General features: G+C 40.6%; 1 protein-coding gene across 2 annotated transcripts; it reads left to right on the top strand.

Annotated features, from left to right (window-relative positions):
• Window positions 1-752: 752 nt before the first annotated feature.
• RALBP1 (ralA binding protein 1) lies at window positions 753-17159 on the top strand. 2 transcript variants are annotated; one of them, XM_057397472.1, is made up of 9 exons: window positions 753-1070; window positions 8062-8520; window positions 10338-10687; window positions 12084-12245; window positions 13121-13252; window positions 13746-13853; window positions 14603-14724; window positions 15117-15240; window positions 15508-17159. In XM_057397472.1, the coding sequence occupies exons 1-9, from the start codon at window positions 827-829 to the stop codon at window positions 15772-15774; spliced, it is 1968 nt and encodes a 655-aa protein (XP_057253455.1). In that variant the 5' UTR covers window positions 753-826; the 3' UTR covers window positions 15775-17159. The 2 variants fall into 2 exon arrangements, with proteins under 2 accessions (XP_057253455.1, XP_057253456.1); XM_057397473.1 differs by lacking the exon at window positions 753-1070 and adding an exon at window positions 7700-7794.
• The last annotated feature ends 636 nt before the right edge of the window (window positions 17160-17795 follow it).

Genomic DNA, 17795 nt, shown 5'->3' with positions numbered 1-17795 from the left:
GGAATTATCTGTGCTAGGAAGAGTTTTTTTGCTTATGAGTTTCATTGCTGAGAATTTATGTATTGGCTTTCTTCAGCAGTTTTCATATTAGCTTTTATTTGGTCATAACTCTCAAGCAGGCAACATACCAGCACCTGGGTGCAGATGACCTGATAACCCCTCTTTGAATGTGAAATTCTTATAGGCCAGAAAAAACAATCATGCTTTTTCTACCTTCTTTAATTTACATTAGCATAACTAGAAGATGGATTTGCTTTAAATCCCCCCCCCCCCCCTTTATTGCAACAGGCTAGGCAAGTTCTTATTTGCATCTGTAAAATATGTTTGGGAAAGATGAAAATGATCTTTGCCTGAAGTGCAGTGCTCACAAACAGTCTGAGCTTCCAGACAAATGTATTTTGTATCAAATGTTTAAAGTTAGCTGTTTTATAGTAAATATTAACCAATCAGTACACAAGCTGCCTATGAATTTTGTAAGAATTATTTCAAATGTTAAAATATTCTCCTACTTAATATATAATGTTTTACATATTATAAAGTATAAATGAATAAAATAGCAGCTCACATTATGTTAATGTGGCTTAGGTGTTAATGGACAGATTCAGCAAACCCTGAGCTTAGGACTTGATATTATATTACTGTGTCTTGACAGAAGTTGGAACATTCATTGCAGGAGGCATTGCTGTTTGTGTTTTCATGATAGAGCTCTAAAGTAGGTGGTCTGAAACCCATTGCTGAAAATTGTGTGGGGTTTCTTTTTGTTTTCCCTTCCGCAGGTGTGATGGACAGGTAGCAGAAGATCTCACTTGGATATCAGGGAATCAGAATGACTGAGTGCTTCCTGCCTCCCACTAGCAGCCCCAGTGAACACCGTCGGGTAGAGCACAGTGGAGGTCTTGCTCGTACTCCCAGCTCTGAAGAAATCAGTCCTACAAAATTCCCTGGATTGTACCGCACTGGTGAGCCTTCACCACCTCATGACAGCTTGCATGAGCCTCCAGATATAGTATCTGATGATGAAAAAGAGTATGGGAAGAAGAAAGGAAAATTTAAGAAGAAAGAAAAAAGAAGTGAGTAGGAAACTGCTCTTATTTCATGCTTATAATTTCTTTTTCTCTCTTTCTCAAAATTGCTTAGTATTTCCAGTGCTTTTTTTTAGACTTGTTTAGGTGTGAAGGAAGCTAACTTGTACAAACAGGCTTTGTGCAATACCTGTTTCTCTTCCAAAGAAGCCTACACCTTAACCAAAAACCAGATTTGTTTTTTGCTGCACAAGTACAGGTGCCAAGCATGTGCCCAGAATTACTAATAAACTTGTTTATCCAGAACCTTTAGCAGTGCATTGGTAAACGCCTGGCATGTGCTTCTTCTAATCTCATTATCTGTTCACATTCTAAGTGGAAGTTTACAAGTGTATTTCTAAATAGATGGTTTTTGAAATTGCAGCTGAGGGGCTAAGATAAAACCAAGTTTGACCTGAATTTTGTACTTTTTAAATTTAGAAGAGCCAGTTTCAACAACTTTAACTGTTTTCCCTTATGTCTCACGTATTCAGTTTGCTGTTGTTACCACCTCAAATTGTCTTGTGCACACCGCATCATTGTTTGAGAAGCAGTAAGATCTGTGTCCTTTTTTTTCCTCTAGCTTCTCATTTTAATCTGATCATGCAGTTTCCACCAGCAGTGCTAAAGTGGTGTTGCAGAGTTCAAAAATGTGCAAGCCAACATTGAGATCTGAATTTACTAGAACCAACAGAGTAAAGGTTAGAGGAAAGTAAAGCTTTGACTGTAGAATCCATTCTTTGTCAGTGTATCCCTGTCCAGAATGGAAGATTTCATTTAGAAAGTGTACCCCTCCAGCAAAACAACACAAGGGAAATCTTAACTTCTGCACCTTTGGATTTGTGCAGAAAATTTTGCAAACACGAAATAGTTTCTATTCTGTAAGAGTTCCTCTACATGTTCTGAGAGAACAAAGCACTTGGAAATACTAATTTGGTAGTGAGCACTCTCAGTAGCAGAAAGATCCTTCCTGTCCAAGTCTCTGAAACCTAAATATCACAGCCCACATGCTGGGGCTTTTTTTAACTGACATTTGTTTTAGCAAAACTTCAAAATAATGTTCCTCTTCTACCATGCTTCTGTCTCTGATGCCTGGAAGTTCTGGCTGCCAGTGTACCTCGCTACTGCTTACACGTGAAGTTTGGAAGATCAAAACCAATGAGACAGCACACACTATTCTGTTAGAATGAATCTGGTGACTGTCTGTAATATGCATGCACATATTTAAATAATTACTCTTTAAGAATTGCTGCCACTGCACTGCTTTTAATCAAACTAGTTTCCTGGAATGCAGGAATTGTTTCTACCACAGTTAGGAGGACTGTTGTTACTCTATCTAAAGACTGTGTGCCTAAATACTGCTGTAACTCAAAAACATATTATCCTCAAGTTAAACCAAATAGTATAAATTCCTGCAGGTTTAAAGTGATTTCTCAGGATTTTCCTCTAACAACATTAACCTAATACAGATTATTGGAATGGTGATGAAAATTCAGTATTATTGAATAGGTCTAAATTCAGGCTGTTAGTAGTTGAGTTTTTTTTACTCTTTGCAAATCAGTTTTCTGTTCTAACCCCGCATTAGACACCTCTAAATTTGGAATTGCTAGAGGTCAGCATTATATATAGTGTGGGTTTCTTTGTGGTTGTCTCTTGGTGACAGTGTAACTGCAGGCTAAAGAGGAAAAACGCTTCTTCAGCAAATACATGCAGGTCTGTGCACATTAGCACTGTAGCTGTTTTTTTCCACAAGACATCACAACGCATTTTATAGCTGATGTAAAGAAATTTTTGTTACTTAAGCTTTAAAGGTAGGAAAAATCCTCAAACACAAAAAGGCAATATGGAGGAAGAATCAAATTATTTCCTGCAATCTGTAATGTAAAAAACATTACGCATTTCTTAGCCCTAATGTAAGTGTGTCATATAATTGCCAGTCAGGTGTAAGAGTAAGTTACATATAAAGCTTTCAGTACATCTTGTACAGTCCAAAAATAGGCATTATTGTAAATATACCTTGAACAGACATTTTACTTACATAAATGACAGGTGTTCTTTACAGTTGCTTAACATGGTTGATTTTTTTAAGAGTCCCCCTTCCAGCTTTGCCTTTTGTTATTCCTTCCACACTTCCGATTCTTTGGTTTCTTCCACCTTTTCGATTTTTGGGATATTTTGATAATACTCTAAATATAAACTTCAGAAATGTTTTGGAGATAATAGAAAATGGAATACTGGTTTTGATGTGGAATGTCAGCTCCTGGAAAAGTGTTTCAGCCACTGATCTCTATTCTCCACTCCTCTGACAGACTGAGTGTTGGTTAGCTAGAGAGTGAGTTAGATTAGGGGATGTATTAGGGATTAGAATGCATTTTATTTTCAGCGGGATAGTTTCATCTCAGATGTGTTCCCTGACTCAAAGGGAGCTTTCCATGCAAGACTTGTACTGTGGCAGCAGGAGAGCAAAAATAGACCTTTCTTCAGCAGTAATGGTTTCTATGAGACACTGACCAGCGTAGTTGATTTTTAAGATTGAATGTTTAAGCACCTGTCAGTAGTTGTGTGTTGATAAAGTCATAACATTAGAGTTCCTTGTGAAAGGAAAAAGGTTCTAAGACATTCTTAAGAAAAAAGCTATTCTACCCATTAGACTCTCTGTAGATAAAGAGTCTGTATGTAGTAGATCTTACTCTGCTTATTTGTTTTGCTTCTGAGGTGCCGTTGGACAGCATGGGTTCAATATGCAGCTGGATTTTTTGTGTAGAATCATTTTCATTTTCTTTACAGAATTCTTGGTGGAAATGGAGAATTGGTTGAACTGTAAACAAAACTGTTTTGTGAAAGGACAGTAATATCATTGGCATGAACTCTTTGATGTTTTCAGGGAATCAACGCATCAACAAATGCGTTGGGCAGGGGTGTTCTTTTGGGAGGTAGATGAGGGCTGAAATATTCTTATTGTTAACTTGAGGACCTGCTCCAAACAGTCTTCAGTCCAGATTGGGTGTTAACCCTTATCTCCTTCCTCTGAGTTGCTGAGTTGAGGTTCTAGTGATCTGTGACTATCAGGTACCAGATATCAGCCTATTCTCTCTTCTGTCATCTTAAGGGATTTTTCTCCAAAATAGTTTCTTCTCAGGAATTTGGACATCCAGCAACCATGCAAAAGCTCTAATAGCATTCCCAGGTCTTTCACATAGAGGAGTGGCATGTGAAGTTGTCTCTGTTCTTATGATACTTCACTTCCATGCAGAGTGCTAATGGAGATACTTCATGTGTATGGGGAGAGGTCTGTTACAAATGTAAGGAGGCCATTGTCATCCTACGAAACAACCACGTCGCTGCTATTGCAAACATAATGTTATTTTTACTGATCTGGTGTGTGGGGAAGCTCTGAATACAGTTCCCAGATCTACAGAATAGGAAGTCACTACAGTTTCCTACCCGTGATAAACATTAGAGGCTCTTCATATCAAGGTTTATCTTTTTGTTGCCACATTCTGTTCTACTGACAAAGTACGATGTGTATCTATACACCAATGTGTATTTAGCAAAGTACCATTTGCAAACAGTTTAAAAGTCTGCTTTTCAGTGCCAGTAATTATTTTGAATCAAAATTAGGTAAGGCAAATTTCAAATTTCAGCTTCATTTACTCTCATTGCATAGCACTGAGCAGTAGTTGGAATGCATAATTTTGGGGGAGTGCTGTGCTCACATTAGTGAGTTGAATGTAAAACCACACTGATCTGATTGAAAGTTGGATACTAAGTGCTGGTAGTGTCTGTAAGTTTGAAGTTTCTGTTATTAACAACAATACATCTTGTGGGTGAGGAGAGGAAATAAAAGCCATCTACCCAAGCTGATTATGCATCCATGTATGTCTTACCGTTTTCTTTAGAAATGTTATATGCTGATGGCAGTCCCTGTGATGAATTGAAGTTAGATAACTAATGCTAGCATTGCACTTTGGTCCCTGTAGTCATATTTGACCAACTGATTCTTCCATATATAAAAGTGATCCATGTGTCCTTTCAGTGAATTAATTACTGATGCATGCAAATTTCCCCAGGGAGCCAAAATGAGGTGTAGAGGTATAAATAGCTTAAAAACTCACCAGAGCCCTGATGCACAAAATGTATCTTGTGGTAGGTTTGATAAGGGGCAGTTCTATATAATGCAGCCCTTTGTGTTAACAGTAAATACTACATAGCACGAAATTATAGCTTCATCGTAAGAGTGCAGGAGAAGCATTCCGGAGTACACAGACTGATAGAAACAGTGGCCTCACTGCGTGACAAAGCTTTTAAGCCTGTAAGTTAATTTTTTCCAGAGTAACACTGGAATATTTTAGTATTACTGTTTTTAAAAGAGGTTTTCATTATTTTCAGTAAGATAAGGGCTGTACTTGGAGCATCCTATTTAAAATAACTGCAGTGAAGGTATGCTTGTGGAAGGTCTAACAAAGTCTGAGCAAGGAATTGGCAGATAGTTCACTTGTTATGCTGGTAAAATTGGAGTATTTATTAGTACTGGTCTCACACAGGTCAAGGAAAATGTCATTAACATGCACTAGAGTGAAGGGAAAATGCAGAAGTACTGGAAGTTTTGAGGAAACAGTGAGCAGAAATACCAGTTTACTAACAGCAGGTAATACTTCTTTCCAATGTTAGAATTACCTGGTTTGTCTACTGCTTTTGGTAATTCCTCCTGTATAAATGTAAGTTGTTTATATTTCAATATATTGTATCACTGGTGGAAGGGATACATTAACTTTATTAGCAGAAGTATGGTAAAGAAAACTGGGCTACTCTGAGAGACATACAAACCCGCTCTTGGTATGAGTGGGAGATTGAGATTCTCTGTGAACCTAAGGAGTATGTATCCCTAAGCATTACTGAGACAGTTTTGTATTTAACTTGCTCCTTCCTGTCTTCTCATGAAGTCAAGAAATACCAGTTTCAGTAATGTGCAGTTGCTGGTGTTATGTTACCACGGATCTAGGAAAGCACCCAAGGTCTGTGTTGCAACATGGAGTGTTGAGACACTAAGGCAGGTGTTGTGTTGGGGACACTGACTTCCAAGTTTGGGTCCCCTGTGCTGACCCAGGTGACATGCTGGGGGGTGACCCTATGCTATTTGACTGTGATCAGGAAAGGTTGAGGGCAGGTTGTTCTGGGCAATGTCTGGTGGGGATCTGGCTTTCTGTTTGGAATTTAACATCTGTGAACCCAATCTTGAAGCTTGGTGCCAGCCCCATCTCATTCTGACAAAACACAGTGGTGATGTGTGCTCTTCCTTTGTCCCATAGCTGGTGCATCAGCAGTTCCTTCTTGTATCAGAGTGAGATGTGAATCCTTCCTTTGTGCACTGCAAGTTTCCTTAGCCATTTCTGGGTTTAGTTTATAGAGTGGATGATGATGGTATAGCTGGTAAACTGGGAGGATGAGACCTGGCTGCTGGTTGTGTCCAGATAACATCTGCATTTTGTAATAAAAATTCACTGTGACAGGAACAGTGCTACCTACAGTCTTTCTCTGTGTTGTATGAAGGTGTGCGTTTGGTAGCCCTAGGGAAGAGTCCAGACCGAGCTGCTCCGGCAGTTGTAATTATTTTATGGCATGCTTTAATACATTTCTTGTATTTATTTGACTGTTAAAAGCTGCCTGCTACAGAGCAGCCAGGGAGGCTTCAAAATACAGACAGCTCCTTGGACGTGCTGAATTAATGCTGAGCAACTCTGCAGCTTGGTATAATTTAGAATTGGAAGAACAAAAGACTGAATGTTTCCTGGTTCTTTTGCATAAGATCTTTTACCTGTAAGAATTACAGCCTATAATCTCTTGTGTGATGCGTTCTCTCATAATCTAAGGGGGTAATTTTCCACCACCCAAAACTATGCAGGAAGAGCACTTGGCTGTCAGTGTGCTTCCTCACTTGGGCAGAGCTGCTGCCTGTGGGTAGTGGAAGAGCCTCAAAGGATCTGTATAATGGGGGCTTCACACTGAAGCAAGAGCTGGCTGCCCTCTGCCTTGGGGGACCTGGCTGGTGCAAAGGGCCTGTAAACTGTTGTCTTTGTTGACCGGGTTTCTGGCTTTTCTTACATGTGTGTGTAAAATCAGTTAATTGACTTGGAAGTTGCCTTGGTTTGTGTGTTGTTGGTTTGGTTATGGGTTGGTTTTTTGTTGGTGGGGTTTGGTTTTTGTAGTCCATGTTTGAAGATTTGCTTGTTGTTGCCTGGAGGACAGGCAGGGCTTGCTGCAGAGGCGTAGCTAGTAAAAGCCCTGGTGCACGTTTTAGACGGCACTTGGTGTTCTGCTGCTCAAACGGTGTACTCCACCCATTGACTTGTTTGAAGTTCTTTTTAAGACAGATACCTTCACGGTCAGGTATTGTGCTAATGTTACTGGAATTGTTTTATTTGTCAAGTGGAAAAGTAAGTGTGCTTGGGCCTTTTTCTCTTTTTTGTATTTTATTTGAGGCTGAAACTGTTAACTTCATACTTAACAGTCATAATGTTCTGGGGAGGGATTGGGGAGTTAAGTGGCTGAAGTTTAGTTTCTTCTTAACGGAAGCTTGTTAGGCTTATGTGTATGCAGTAGATGATCCTTAACAGCAACTCTTACGCTGTTGATTACAGGAACATAGAGAAGTTGCCAGACAGTTGTTTTTATTTTGCATTTCCTTGACTATTAGAGGGGAAACCAGCCCGTAACATGGACATTGCCATTATGAGTAAGTATATAAAGTATTAATTGTTTAGATTGGTCAGGAGCTGTGGATTATCTTTGATGTGATTATGCAACCTTGATTTAGTCCTTGTCCACTTAATTGTGTAAAGGCTAAAGAAAACCTTCCACAGAGTCAAGCCGGTGCTATTTTCTTCACTCATGTTTCTTTTCATTTCTCCTTATGTACTACTGCCTGTTCTCTCCCTCTTACAATATGCTATCTAAACAGACTTACAGCTTTCCTCTTGCCTTCTCCTTCTTTGCCCAATAGCGGAAGGTTATGCTGCATTTCAAGAGGACAGTTCTGGTGATGAAGCTGAAAGCCCTTCAAAGTTGAAGAGGTCCAAGGGAATACATGTCTTCAAGAAACCCAGCTTTTCCAAAAAAAAGGAAAAGGATTTTAAAATAAAAGAGAAACCCAAAGATGAAAAACACAAGGAAGACAAACATAAGGAAGACAAACATAAAGAGAAGAAGTCAAAAGACTTAACTGCAGCAGATGTTGTAAAACAGTGGAAAGAGAAGAAGAAAAAGAAAAAGCCAATTCAGGAGACAGAGATACCTCAAGTGGATGTTCCAAGTCATAGACCCGTGTTTGGCATTCCTTTGTCTGATGCAGTAGACAGGACCATGATGTATGACGGTGTCCGCCTGCCAGCAGTTTTCCGTGAATGTATAGATTACGTAGAGAAGTATGGCATGAAATGCGAAGGCATCTACAGAGTTTCAGGTACTCTGGGCACACTGACATGCAGGTTCCTAAGGTCTTTACTTGCTATTTTCTTACTATTTTAACATTTCCACCACCTAGGGACTGTTAATAGCTGCATTAATTTTAATTATCCAAAAGGTTATCAGGCAGTTAAAGTTGAGTAACTCGTAAGTCCGGAGTACCAGAAAAATTGCTGAAGTGGCGGTACTGCTTACTGGCAATAAGAAACCACTTGCTTTTGCCTTCTGTGGTAGGGTGCCAACGATGAATAAAATGTGTTAGTATGGCCAGCTTCTGTTTTTTTACTTCTGCATTAGAAATGCAGTGCTAGTTGATTGCAAAAGCAAAGATGAGATACAACCACTTTATTACTTAAGCTTCCCACTAAATTGCTTTTCCCAGTTACTTCCATTGTATGATTCCCCCCCCCTTAAAAAATTATTTTCTTTGAGCAAATACACTAATGAGCACAAAATCCAAGTTCCCCTAATTAAGCTTAGCAGCAGCAGGCTAATTAACCATGGTGGTTGTGTAACATCAGCTTACATAAATGGAACATCAGGTTTAGTCACATTACAGAGAACGGCCCCTTTGTTTGTGAACTGCATCTGCAAAGTAACTTGTGTAAGTACCTCTGTGGGTATGTTTAAGGGAGCAAGAACGAGTGAGAAAAGGAATTTGAGGAAAAGCAGTGAAAAGCAGTAATCAAACGGTTTTAAAGGCTTCATTAAGCTGTCTTCATGCTGTCCATCTGCATGGTATGTGGTAGGCATGCATAAATACTGCAGCAGCTTATGCTGCTTCTTCATCTTGCCTGTTGGAACATTCCAGCTGTGTTTTTTTCAAGACACGATGTGTTGGGAATTTTTACAGATAAAAGGTGTGTTTTCCATAAATCATTTTTGATGTTTGTACCATCTAGTGTTCCCCTGTGCAATAGCACCCTCTTGTGTGTGTCGGACTGCTTAAACTGAGAGCGCAGAGAGACAATTCCAGTGGCTCAACAACCTACCAGCTGTTGTGATGCCTAACTTGGACATGAAACTGAGTATATTTTACCTGGCATTTACCATGGGCTCAGCACACCCAGCTTTGCTGGTTGTGTATGAGCCAAGTTGGCGCAACTCAGATGGGTGTTTGAGCTTTAAGAATGAAATTTCCCCAAGTTTGGGAAGATTGGAATGTCACCGAGTTACAAAAACACCTCACAGAAAACTCTGGCTGTGTTGAGTAACTTTGTGAACACGCTTTCATTCATGCAGTGCCTCAAGTCAAAAATCCTGTGTGAGATTCCTCCACTGCAGAGGGCCAGCTGGAAACCTGGAAAATAAAAAGTGTGGGGTGTGTTTTGGAAGAGGAAAGCTGTTATAGGTAGAACTTGTTTGGGAGAGGAAAGCTATTATAGGTAGTTGATATAGGTAAGAACTTGAGTTGATAACGTATTTGCTTCTTGGCTTAGGACTCTATAATTGAACAGCCAGAAAGATGCTGATTGAAAATACACAATTGATCTTGTGTTCCCGTGCCCTTGCTCACCCTGTTGTATGTCCTTTGATGGAAAGGAATGCTGGCGCCAGTTCCAGTTTGGAGCTTTGGCAGGGCTGTGGTTTTGCTTCATAGGAGTAGTTGGTGCTTTTAGAAACAACAATCTATGTAATTTTGAGTCATGATCTTAATTTTGTTACACATGGGTAACTTTTAAAAGGTGTTCCTCAAGTAGTTTAAATTGTAAGGGGAGGTGAAATAAGTGCCTCTCAAAGAAAAAATGTGTAACTATAATTATTATACATTTACAGTTGAAGATTTCTCTTAATTCTTGATCTAAATATTTTAAGGAATAAAATCAAAAGTTGATGAGCTAAAAGCAGCCTATGATCGAGAAGAATCTCCCAACCTGGAAGAATATGAGCCCAATACAGTAGCCAGCTTGCTGAAACAGTACCTACGAGAACTGCCTGAAAACTTGCTTACCAAAGAGCTAATGCCCCGCTTTGAAGATGCTTGTGGGAAGAGCACAGAAGCTGAGAAAGTTCAGGAGTGCCAGAGGCTGCTGAAAGAGTTGCCAGAGTGTAACCATCTCCTGATTTCTTGGCTGATTGTGCACATGGACCACGTTATTGCAAAGGAACTGGAAACAAAAATGAACATCCAGAATATTTCTATAGTGCTCAGCCCTACTGTCCAGGTATGTGTGCCACGCAGCAAGTGCCAGAGCAGAACTTCAGCCCAGGAAAGACTTCTTTGTAGGAATTCTTTTGCAGGTGGGAAAGAGGTATTGTCTGGTAACAGTTAAGCTAAATTACAGCTTCTCTTTATATACTGGGAAGCTAATCTGCTGGGAAGGGAAGAACAAAAGACTTTCTGAATGTGAGCTTGCATGCTATGGGTCTGACACCTGGCTTATTATGACAGTATTACAAAGACTCCTGTCAGGGTTTTAATTCTGCTGCGAACCGAAGTCATTTAATGTTGAATTTGTCCAACAATTCATGCAGATACACAAATTTCTGTGGGCTTTTGATTCAGCATTAATTTAGCGAAGACTATACTGTTGCTTAATTTTAGTATCAAGCCAGTGAATCCTGTCCTGAAAACAGATCTTCCTGGTGCAGTAATGACTTTTGTCTAATGGCTTTGGTGCAAGACAGAATACCAAAGCCATTTCCCTGTCTGCAGTCAGGGAAAAACAACTGACTTAGTTTTCCAGTAGGAGTTTGTGGATTCTGGATTGATTAATTCCTTAACATCTTGGAAATGTTTAATTTAAATACAGTTCACAATTAGTCCTTGCATAATGGAAACATGGCATTATTGGGTGTGTGTCTTCTAGAAGAAAACCCACACTTCAGAAGAGCTTGGCTTTATAATTAAGAGCCTAGGAGGAAGCCCAGTAGCAAAAGGGCTGGGCACTATTATTCTTGGCTCTTTTGCTATGCCAGACACTTCCTAGCTAAGAAAAGAAGTAACAATTAATGCAAAGCAGTGCAGGCCCAGTCATGTTTTTGTTAAGTAGAAAATGCAGGTAGTGACAGGATAAATGTCCGCAGTTTAATGAAAGATACAGTATCAAAATAAATACTTGTTTCTGTCTCATGTTAAAACAAGAACAGCAGCAACAGGCCCTTTCAAACTCCTTTTTCTATTATAGTAAATCATCTGAGAGAGATGTTGTAGAAATTGCTTACATGTTGGGGAAGAGAAAGCCATGGTGTGGTATGGTTTGTATTGCCTGTTACCCATTGTTGTCACTAACCACCTTTACACTAGTAAAAGGAAAGTAATACATCTCTGTATCTACCAGTGATGGAAATAATTGCAGTAGGTTAAGATGTGTCTGAGTTTAGCATGAAACTGCCTCAGATACATAGGTAAGAGACACAGATTCCTTGGGGACAGCACCGAGTTGTTTAAAGTATCATTTTTAATCCAGATTTTAATTTCTTAGGACAAACTAGTATGACTACGAGTCACAGAAAGGCATTCTAAAGGCTATTTCTGGAGAAAGATACTGTGCTTCACAGATAAAGATGATGTGAGTAAAAGTCATCTTAACCACTGTTTTGTATGTCCTTTCTCTGCAGATCAGCAACCGTGTCCTGTATGTATTTTTTACACACGTTCAAGAGTTCTTTGGGAATGTTACCCTGAAGCAGGTGACAAAACCTCTTCGCTGGTCAAATATGGCAACAATGCCAGCACTTCCAGAAACACAAGAAAGCATCAAAGAAGAAATCAGGCGACAGGTTGGAAATTACTTTAGTGTTTTTATCTTTGCCCTGGCTTTTATACATTCAGTAGTAAATCCTTATAAGCTTGTAACAGACACTGTAGTTCTATCACACTTGTCCTGTAAGTGGAAACCACTGAAAAGAAATTAGTGATGCTGTTCCCCATTTATGGGTGGAAAGGTGTTATGGCCTTGTGATGATTATATAGCAGAGCAACCCACGAAAGACAGGGCTATGTAGTTCAATACTTTTACAGTGGGAGAAAGGGCCAGGGGGATGATCAGGGGCCTGGAGCACCTCCTATATGAAGACAGGCTGAGAAAGTTGGGGCTGTTCAGCCTGGAGAAGAGAAGGCTGCATGGAGACCTCATAGCAGCCTGGAAGTATGTGAAAGGGGCCTGTGAGAATGGTGGGGAGGGACTCTTCATTAGAGACTGTAGTGATAGGACAAGGGGTAATGGGTTAAAACTTAAACAGGAGAAGTTTAGATTGGATATAAGGAAGAAATTCTTTCCTGTTAGGGTGGTGAGGCACTGGAATGGGTTGCCCAAGGAAGTTGTGAATGCTCCATCCCTGGCAATTTTCAAGGCCAGGTTGGACAGAGCCTTGGGGTACATGGTCTAGTGTAAGGCATCCCTGTTCCTGCAACTAGATGATCTTAAGGTCCTTTCCTCTAAAGGTCAGGAGGACATGTTAAAAAAGAGTTTGATTTCTTTAATACTGCTCTTCAACTAGCTCTAGATCATGTATGTTAACTCTTGTTAGCTGACATATTGGGCTTTGAAAACCAGAATCCCAAGCCTGTTGCCATGAAGCCAGAAGGATTGTTTCATTTTAGCCTGCTGTGCTAGGATATATCGAAGACACTGATTTATTTGCAATATTTCTAGGAGTTCCTACTGAACTGTTTACACAGAGACTTGCAGGCAGGGATAAAAGACTTATCCAAAGAAGAGAGACTCTGGGAGGTGCAAAGGATTTTAACAGCTCTGAAAAGAAAACTAAGAGAAGCTAAGAGACAGGTGGGTAACTTCTGTTTATTGGCCAAGCATCTAAATTGTGGATTGCTAATTTGTAACAGTTAGATCAGACCACGTTTCAATCCGTTTGCTGCAGATTTTACATCTTCACTTTACGTGGCTGATGGGCAATTGCATTTTCTGGTTAGCTGGCTCTCCCTAGGGGCAGCAACATCTCCACCTGTTGGCACAGCTGTTGACAAAAAACCAACACATTGCATGATTAAAAACCTAGTGTTTGACAGAGAGCATGGATTCATTATATGCTTGACACAGTGTGTCCTGGAGTAGCAAGAGGAACTACTGGAAAGCTCAAGGTTAACAAACTTCAAGCATGCTTTTTTAAACTGTCATACGTCCCTTGCTGAACACTTTTAAGACAACCACGATGTGATTCTGTATTTGGAAAGTAAATAATAGGTTCCGGAAAATCTATTTTTACAGTAAAGTGGCTGGGGAAGCTGTCCTTTGAAAAGTTGTTCTCTTTCTCTGGCAGGAGTGTGAGACAAAGATTGCACAAGAAATTGCCAGCCTTTCAAAGGAGGATGTCTCCAAAGAAGAAATGAATGAGAACGAGGAAGTGATAAATATCCTGCTTGCACAGGTCAGCACTTACCTGCTTGTTTGCTGGTATTTTCTTGCTCCATCTTCTCTCAAAAATACTAAACGCCCTTTCGTTCCTTTGTGATTGGACATGGAAGGCTTAAAGGGGTCTCTCTATTAAAAGACAAGGCTTGTTTTAATGGTAAGTAAAGTAGGGAAGGAATGGTGACCACAGGAGTGAGCCCAAAGCTGAGGAGACCTGTTAACAGCAGAAAGGAGACACTGTGCAGAAGCAACCACCACCACCAAAGGTAGCCTCTGTTGTTGAAGTACTTAGAGAGCCCTTATAAATCTGACCTGTTTTAATACCCTTAACTACTTCCCTGCTGATCAAAGGAAGTAAAGCAACTACCCTGGCTTTTTTTGCTTTCCTTTGCTTCCCTGACTAGCTTTGATCTTCTCTCCCCTGTAGTTGCCTCCTTAGATTCACCTTCAGACATATATTTTGTAATTCAGGTTTTCTAGTTATTTTACTGGTTAGCCAGAATTTTCCCCTGTGATTTAAGGGAAGTGGCAGCCAAACATGCCAGAACTTGGTGCGTCATCTTCACGGCTATTCAGTGCAGCAATCATCGTGAGGATTCAGAACAGAAATGGCTGGTTTTCAACTTGCATTTGCTTTAAGGCCTTGATGAGTCAGAGTTCAGAGCACTCCTGCTGAAAGTCTGTCAGAGAACAGCACCATTGCTTACCAGACGTTCCTGCAGAAAATAAGGTCAAGGTCTGAAGTGAACTAATTGATCATTACAGGAGAATGAGATTTTAACAGAACAGGAAGAACTGCTGGCCATGGAGCAGTTCCTGCGGAGACAGATTGCCTCGGAGAAGGAAGAAATAGATCGCCTTCGAGCCGAAATAGCTGAAATACAAAGGTAAGAGGGGAACTGCCCGCATCGGAGCTCCTGCCCCACATGTGCTCTTCTGAAATGATACTCTCAACCACACCTAAAAGCTCAGCCTGTGAACATCACATTTGAAAGACGCCTCTTTTTACTGCAATCTCAGCAGCTTTGGGCCTTTCAGGATATTTTCTGTTAGTGTAACAGTGGAGTTAGCATCTAAAGGAAACAGATCCTGCGCTCTTAAAAAAAACAATCCCCTCTGGACATCACTGCATTATTAAATTAAGCTTTGAAAGGAAATTCTGACTTGGTGTTCAAAACCGTTGCAGATTATTCAGTGGATCCAGGTTAACCCTTTTACGCTGCTACAGTTCTGGCAGCCTTGAGGAGGTGTTTGAATCAGTTTGTCATTGATCTTTCAGTCGCCAGCAGCATGGCCGAAGTGAAACCGAGGAGTACTCTTCTGAGAGTGAAAGTGAGAGTGAGGATGAGGAAGAACTGCAGGTCATCTTGGAAGATTTGCAGAGACAGAACGAGGAACTAGAGGTAAGACTGGAGTCTTGGCATTCATTGGCACTCTTCCCCTTCTGGTTACTGGATTTAGTCTGTGCAGAGGTACTTGCACATATGCAGACTCGTAGTTTGGCATCAGTTGTCGCTGGGCATAACAAACACCCATATACTCTGTTGTGTGCAAGTCCACGTTGCCATTTGGGATAAGAGCATAGCTCCCTAGCGCAGTGCTACATGCCCCCTTAGCTGTAGCCCGCCTCTGCCAGAAGGAGCCCTGACATTTGTTTTCCTTGCTCAAAGATAAAGAACAATCACCTGAACCAGGCGATTCACGAGGAGCGAGAGGCCATCATAGAACTGCGGGTGCAGCTCCGGCTACTGCAGCGAGCCAAGTCAGAGCAGCAGGTGCAGGAGGAAGAGGACCCAGAAAAACGTGGGGTTGTTTCTGAACAGCAGCAGAGAGACAGTGTCCTGGAGACAAAAGCAGCCAAAGAGCAGCCAAAAGCAAACAAGGAGCAGCAAGTGAAGCCATCACCAAGCAAAGACAGGAAAGAAACTCCAATTTGATCAGGCTCCTTTGGTATGCGTGAAACCAACTGAACTGTGCAAGTTACTGTAATCTGAGTCAAACTGCACAAATGAGCATTGCTGGCTGTGTACATTCTGTAAAGAAACCTTTCTTTTAAGTCCTGGAGACTTTAGTCTCTAATACTTGTGGCTTCTACTCATCAGACTCAGGTGAGTTTGGAGAGGCCAGAAGAGTTTTGCAGTTAGCATCAGATTATTTTGAGAGCGTTTCCTTCAGGTGATTTAAAATAATCCAGTAAGTTTTATTTTAAACAAAAATCATTCTTTACCTTCACTGGAGCAGAATTGGAAGATCTTATTTTCAGTAAATAAAACCACCCCCCACCCACACTTACTCATTATTTGCCTTGTGACTCTCTTCATCCTCATTCACCATTACTTCTGCTTATTAACCTAGTCACTTCTTGCTTGTGCCTTTGATACCTTTCTGATGCAGATGCTATACAAGGGAGCTTTAAATTTATTCTGGGTTGGCTGAAAACGTGGGAGACTGCGGGGTATCGTGTTAACCCAACATGCCGTTAAGCTTCATTTTTGTTCTGAGATGTACTGAATAAATGTAAAGACTTGAGAGATGTTATTTATGTCCCTGTATGATGGAAACGTTCATCAAGAGCTGTTCGTGTCTCTTAGCCATGTAGATAACCCATCTGTAAACCACCATCCTCATACCTGTTCATGACAGGCTGTGCTCACACTGCTGCCATCCAGCCAAGAGTGTTTTCTTCATCCATTCTAAGGGTTCCAAATAAGCCTGAAGTACAGGCAATGCCCTGGGAGACACCAGGGGTTCAGCAACAGCCTCTTCTGGTGGTTATTTAAAACACAACCCCCAGCAGTTCAACAGCTTCTGTCCATCCACGCTGGCATTCAGGGGCCTTTCAATGTACTCATGTTTCAGATACACTCACATGACTCCACCTGCAGACAGCGAACTCCCCAGTGTGCGTAGAGGCGATCGTATTTTCTAACGTGGATATTTTCAGCACCTGTTGGATGGGGTTGTATTCTTTCTCTATTGCACTGTTGTGAATCATTGGCCATGATTTGATTTTGTACAAATAATGCTTTGATATGTTATAGAAAACAGCATAGTATTTTTTTAAAATTCGGGGAAAGAAGTTTATAAACACAGAAAATGTGGTCGGGTGACAAATGTAAACTAAAGCATCCTCCCCTGCCTTCGTTACATACATTTTATATTTGCTGGCAATATTTAAACTTTTTGGTTTAATTCACACTAATTCCTATTGAATTGTCATGGGTTTTTCTAATGTTCAGACAAATCTCTTAATATCGATTAACTTTTATTTTGTTAGGATTGTATTTATCAAGCAAATAAAATCAACAGCCATTTGAAAGTAGTTTCTAATTTACCTGCTTCATAATGCACATGGTAGTTACGCTTCTAGGAGAGGTTTAAACGAATTCAGGCTTTCTAATAGGCCTCCCTCTGAGAGAACACTGTTTGCAGCTCAGTGTTAGAGGAAGTTTCCACAACTCAGCTGAAGGTAGAGTTTAATTTGATCAAATTAAAGATTCTAAGACTTTGGCTTCTCTATAACTACTTGAGAGTTCAGTGGTGGAGGTAAAAACGCATCCTGTTTATTCACATCATCACTTCTATACATGACCACTGTTCTTTCTCCTGCAGCCTTGCACTGCACTCAAAGTGTTCCCCTTGAAGTCTCAGATGGAAGTGGGATTGTTGCTCCTGTGGAAATACAGCAACTGTAACCAGAAATTCATTTTCAGAACCCCTGAACGATGTTTCTTTGACATTTTCTTTCGTGTTCTTTAAAATGATACATCCAGTGACACAGTTAGTTATTGATAAAACTCCTGTAAAGCCTGCAGTTAAAACCCAAAATGCAAGCCAACCCTGCCTAAGCACCATCCCATCTTTCTGAAACCCAACAGCTCCAGGGCAGGGGGTCCAGGGAGCCACAGCCCCTGAGCCCTGTCCAAAACCAGACCCTGGCACGAAGGGCCAAGTGCCT

The sequence above is a fragment of the Pezoporus wallicus genome, unplaced genomic scaffold (genome assembly GCF_028554395.1).
Source record: "Pezoporus wallicus isolate ANWC-B61680 ecotype Strahan unplaced genomic scaffold, APGP_CSIRO_Pwel_v1 contig_227, whole genome shotgun sequence".
Taxonomy (NCBI): Eukaryota; Metazoa; Chordata; class Aves; order Psittaciformes; family Psittacidae; genus Pezoporus; species Pezoporus wallicus.
The sequence above is the reverse complement of the archived record's forward strand: the minus strand, read 5'-3'. Positions and strand labels throughout refer to the sequence as shown.

What these genes read in the sequence shown, in the direction of transcription:
- RALBP1 (XM_057397472.1), top strand. Translation starts at nt 827, where the DNA reads ATGACTGAGTGCTTCCTGCCTCCCACTAGCAGCCCCAGTGAACACCGT. An exon ending in TAAGAAGAAAGAAAAAAGAA is followed by an intron (nt 1,071 to 8,061) that starts GTGAGTAGGAAA and finishes TTTGCCCAATAG; the next exon opens with CGGAAGGTTATGCTGCATTT. An exon ending in TAAGAGAAGCTAAGAGACAG is followed by an intron (nt 13,253 to 13,745) that starts GTGGGTAACTTC and finishes TTTCTCTGGCAG; the next exon opens with GAGTGTGAGACAAAGATTGC.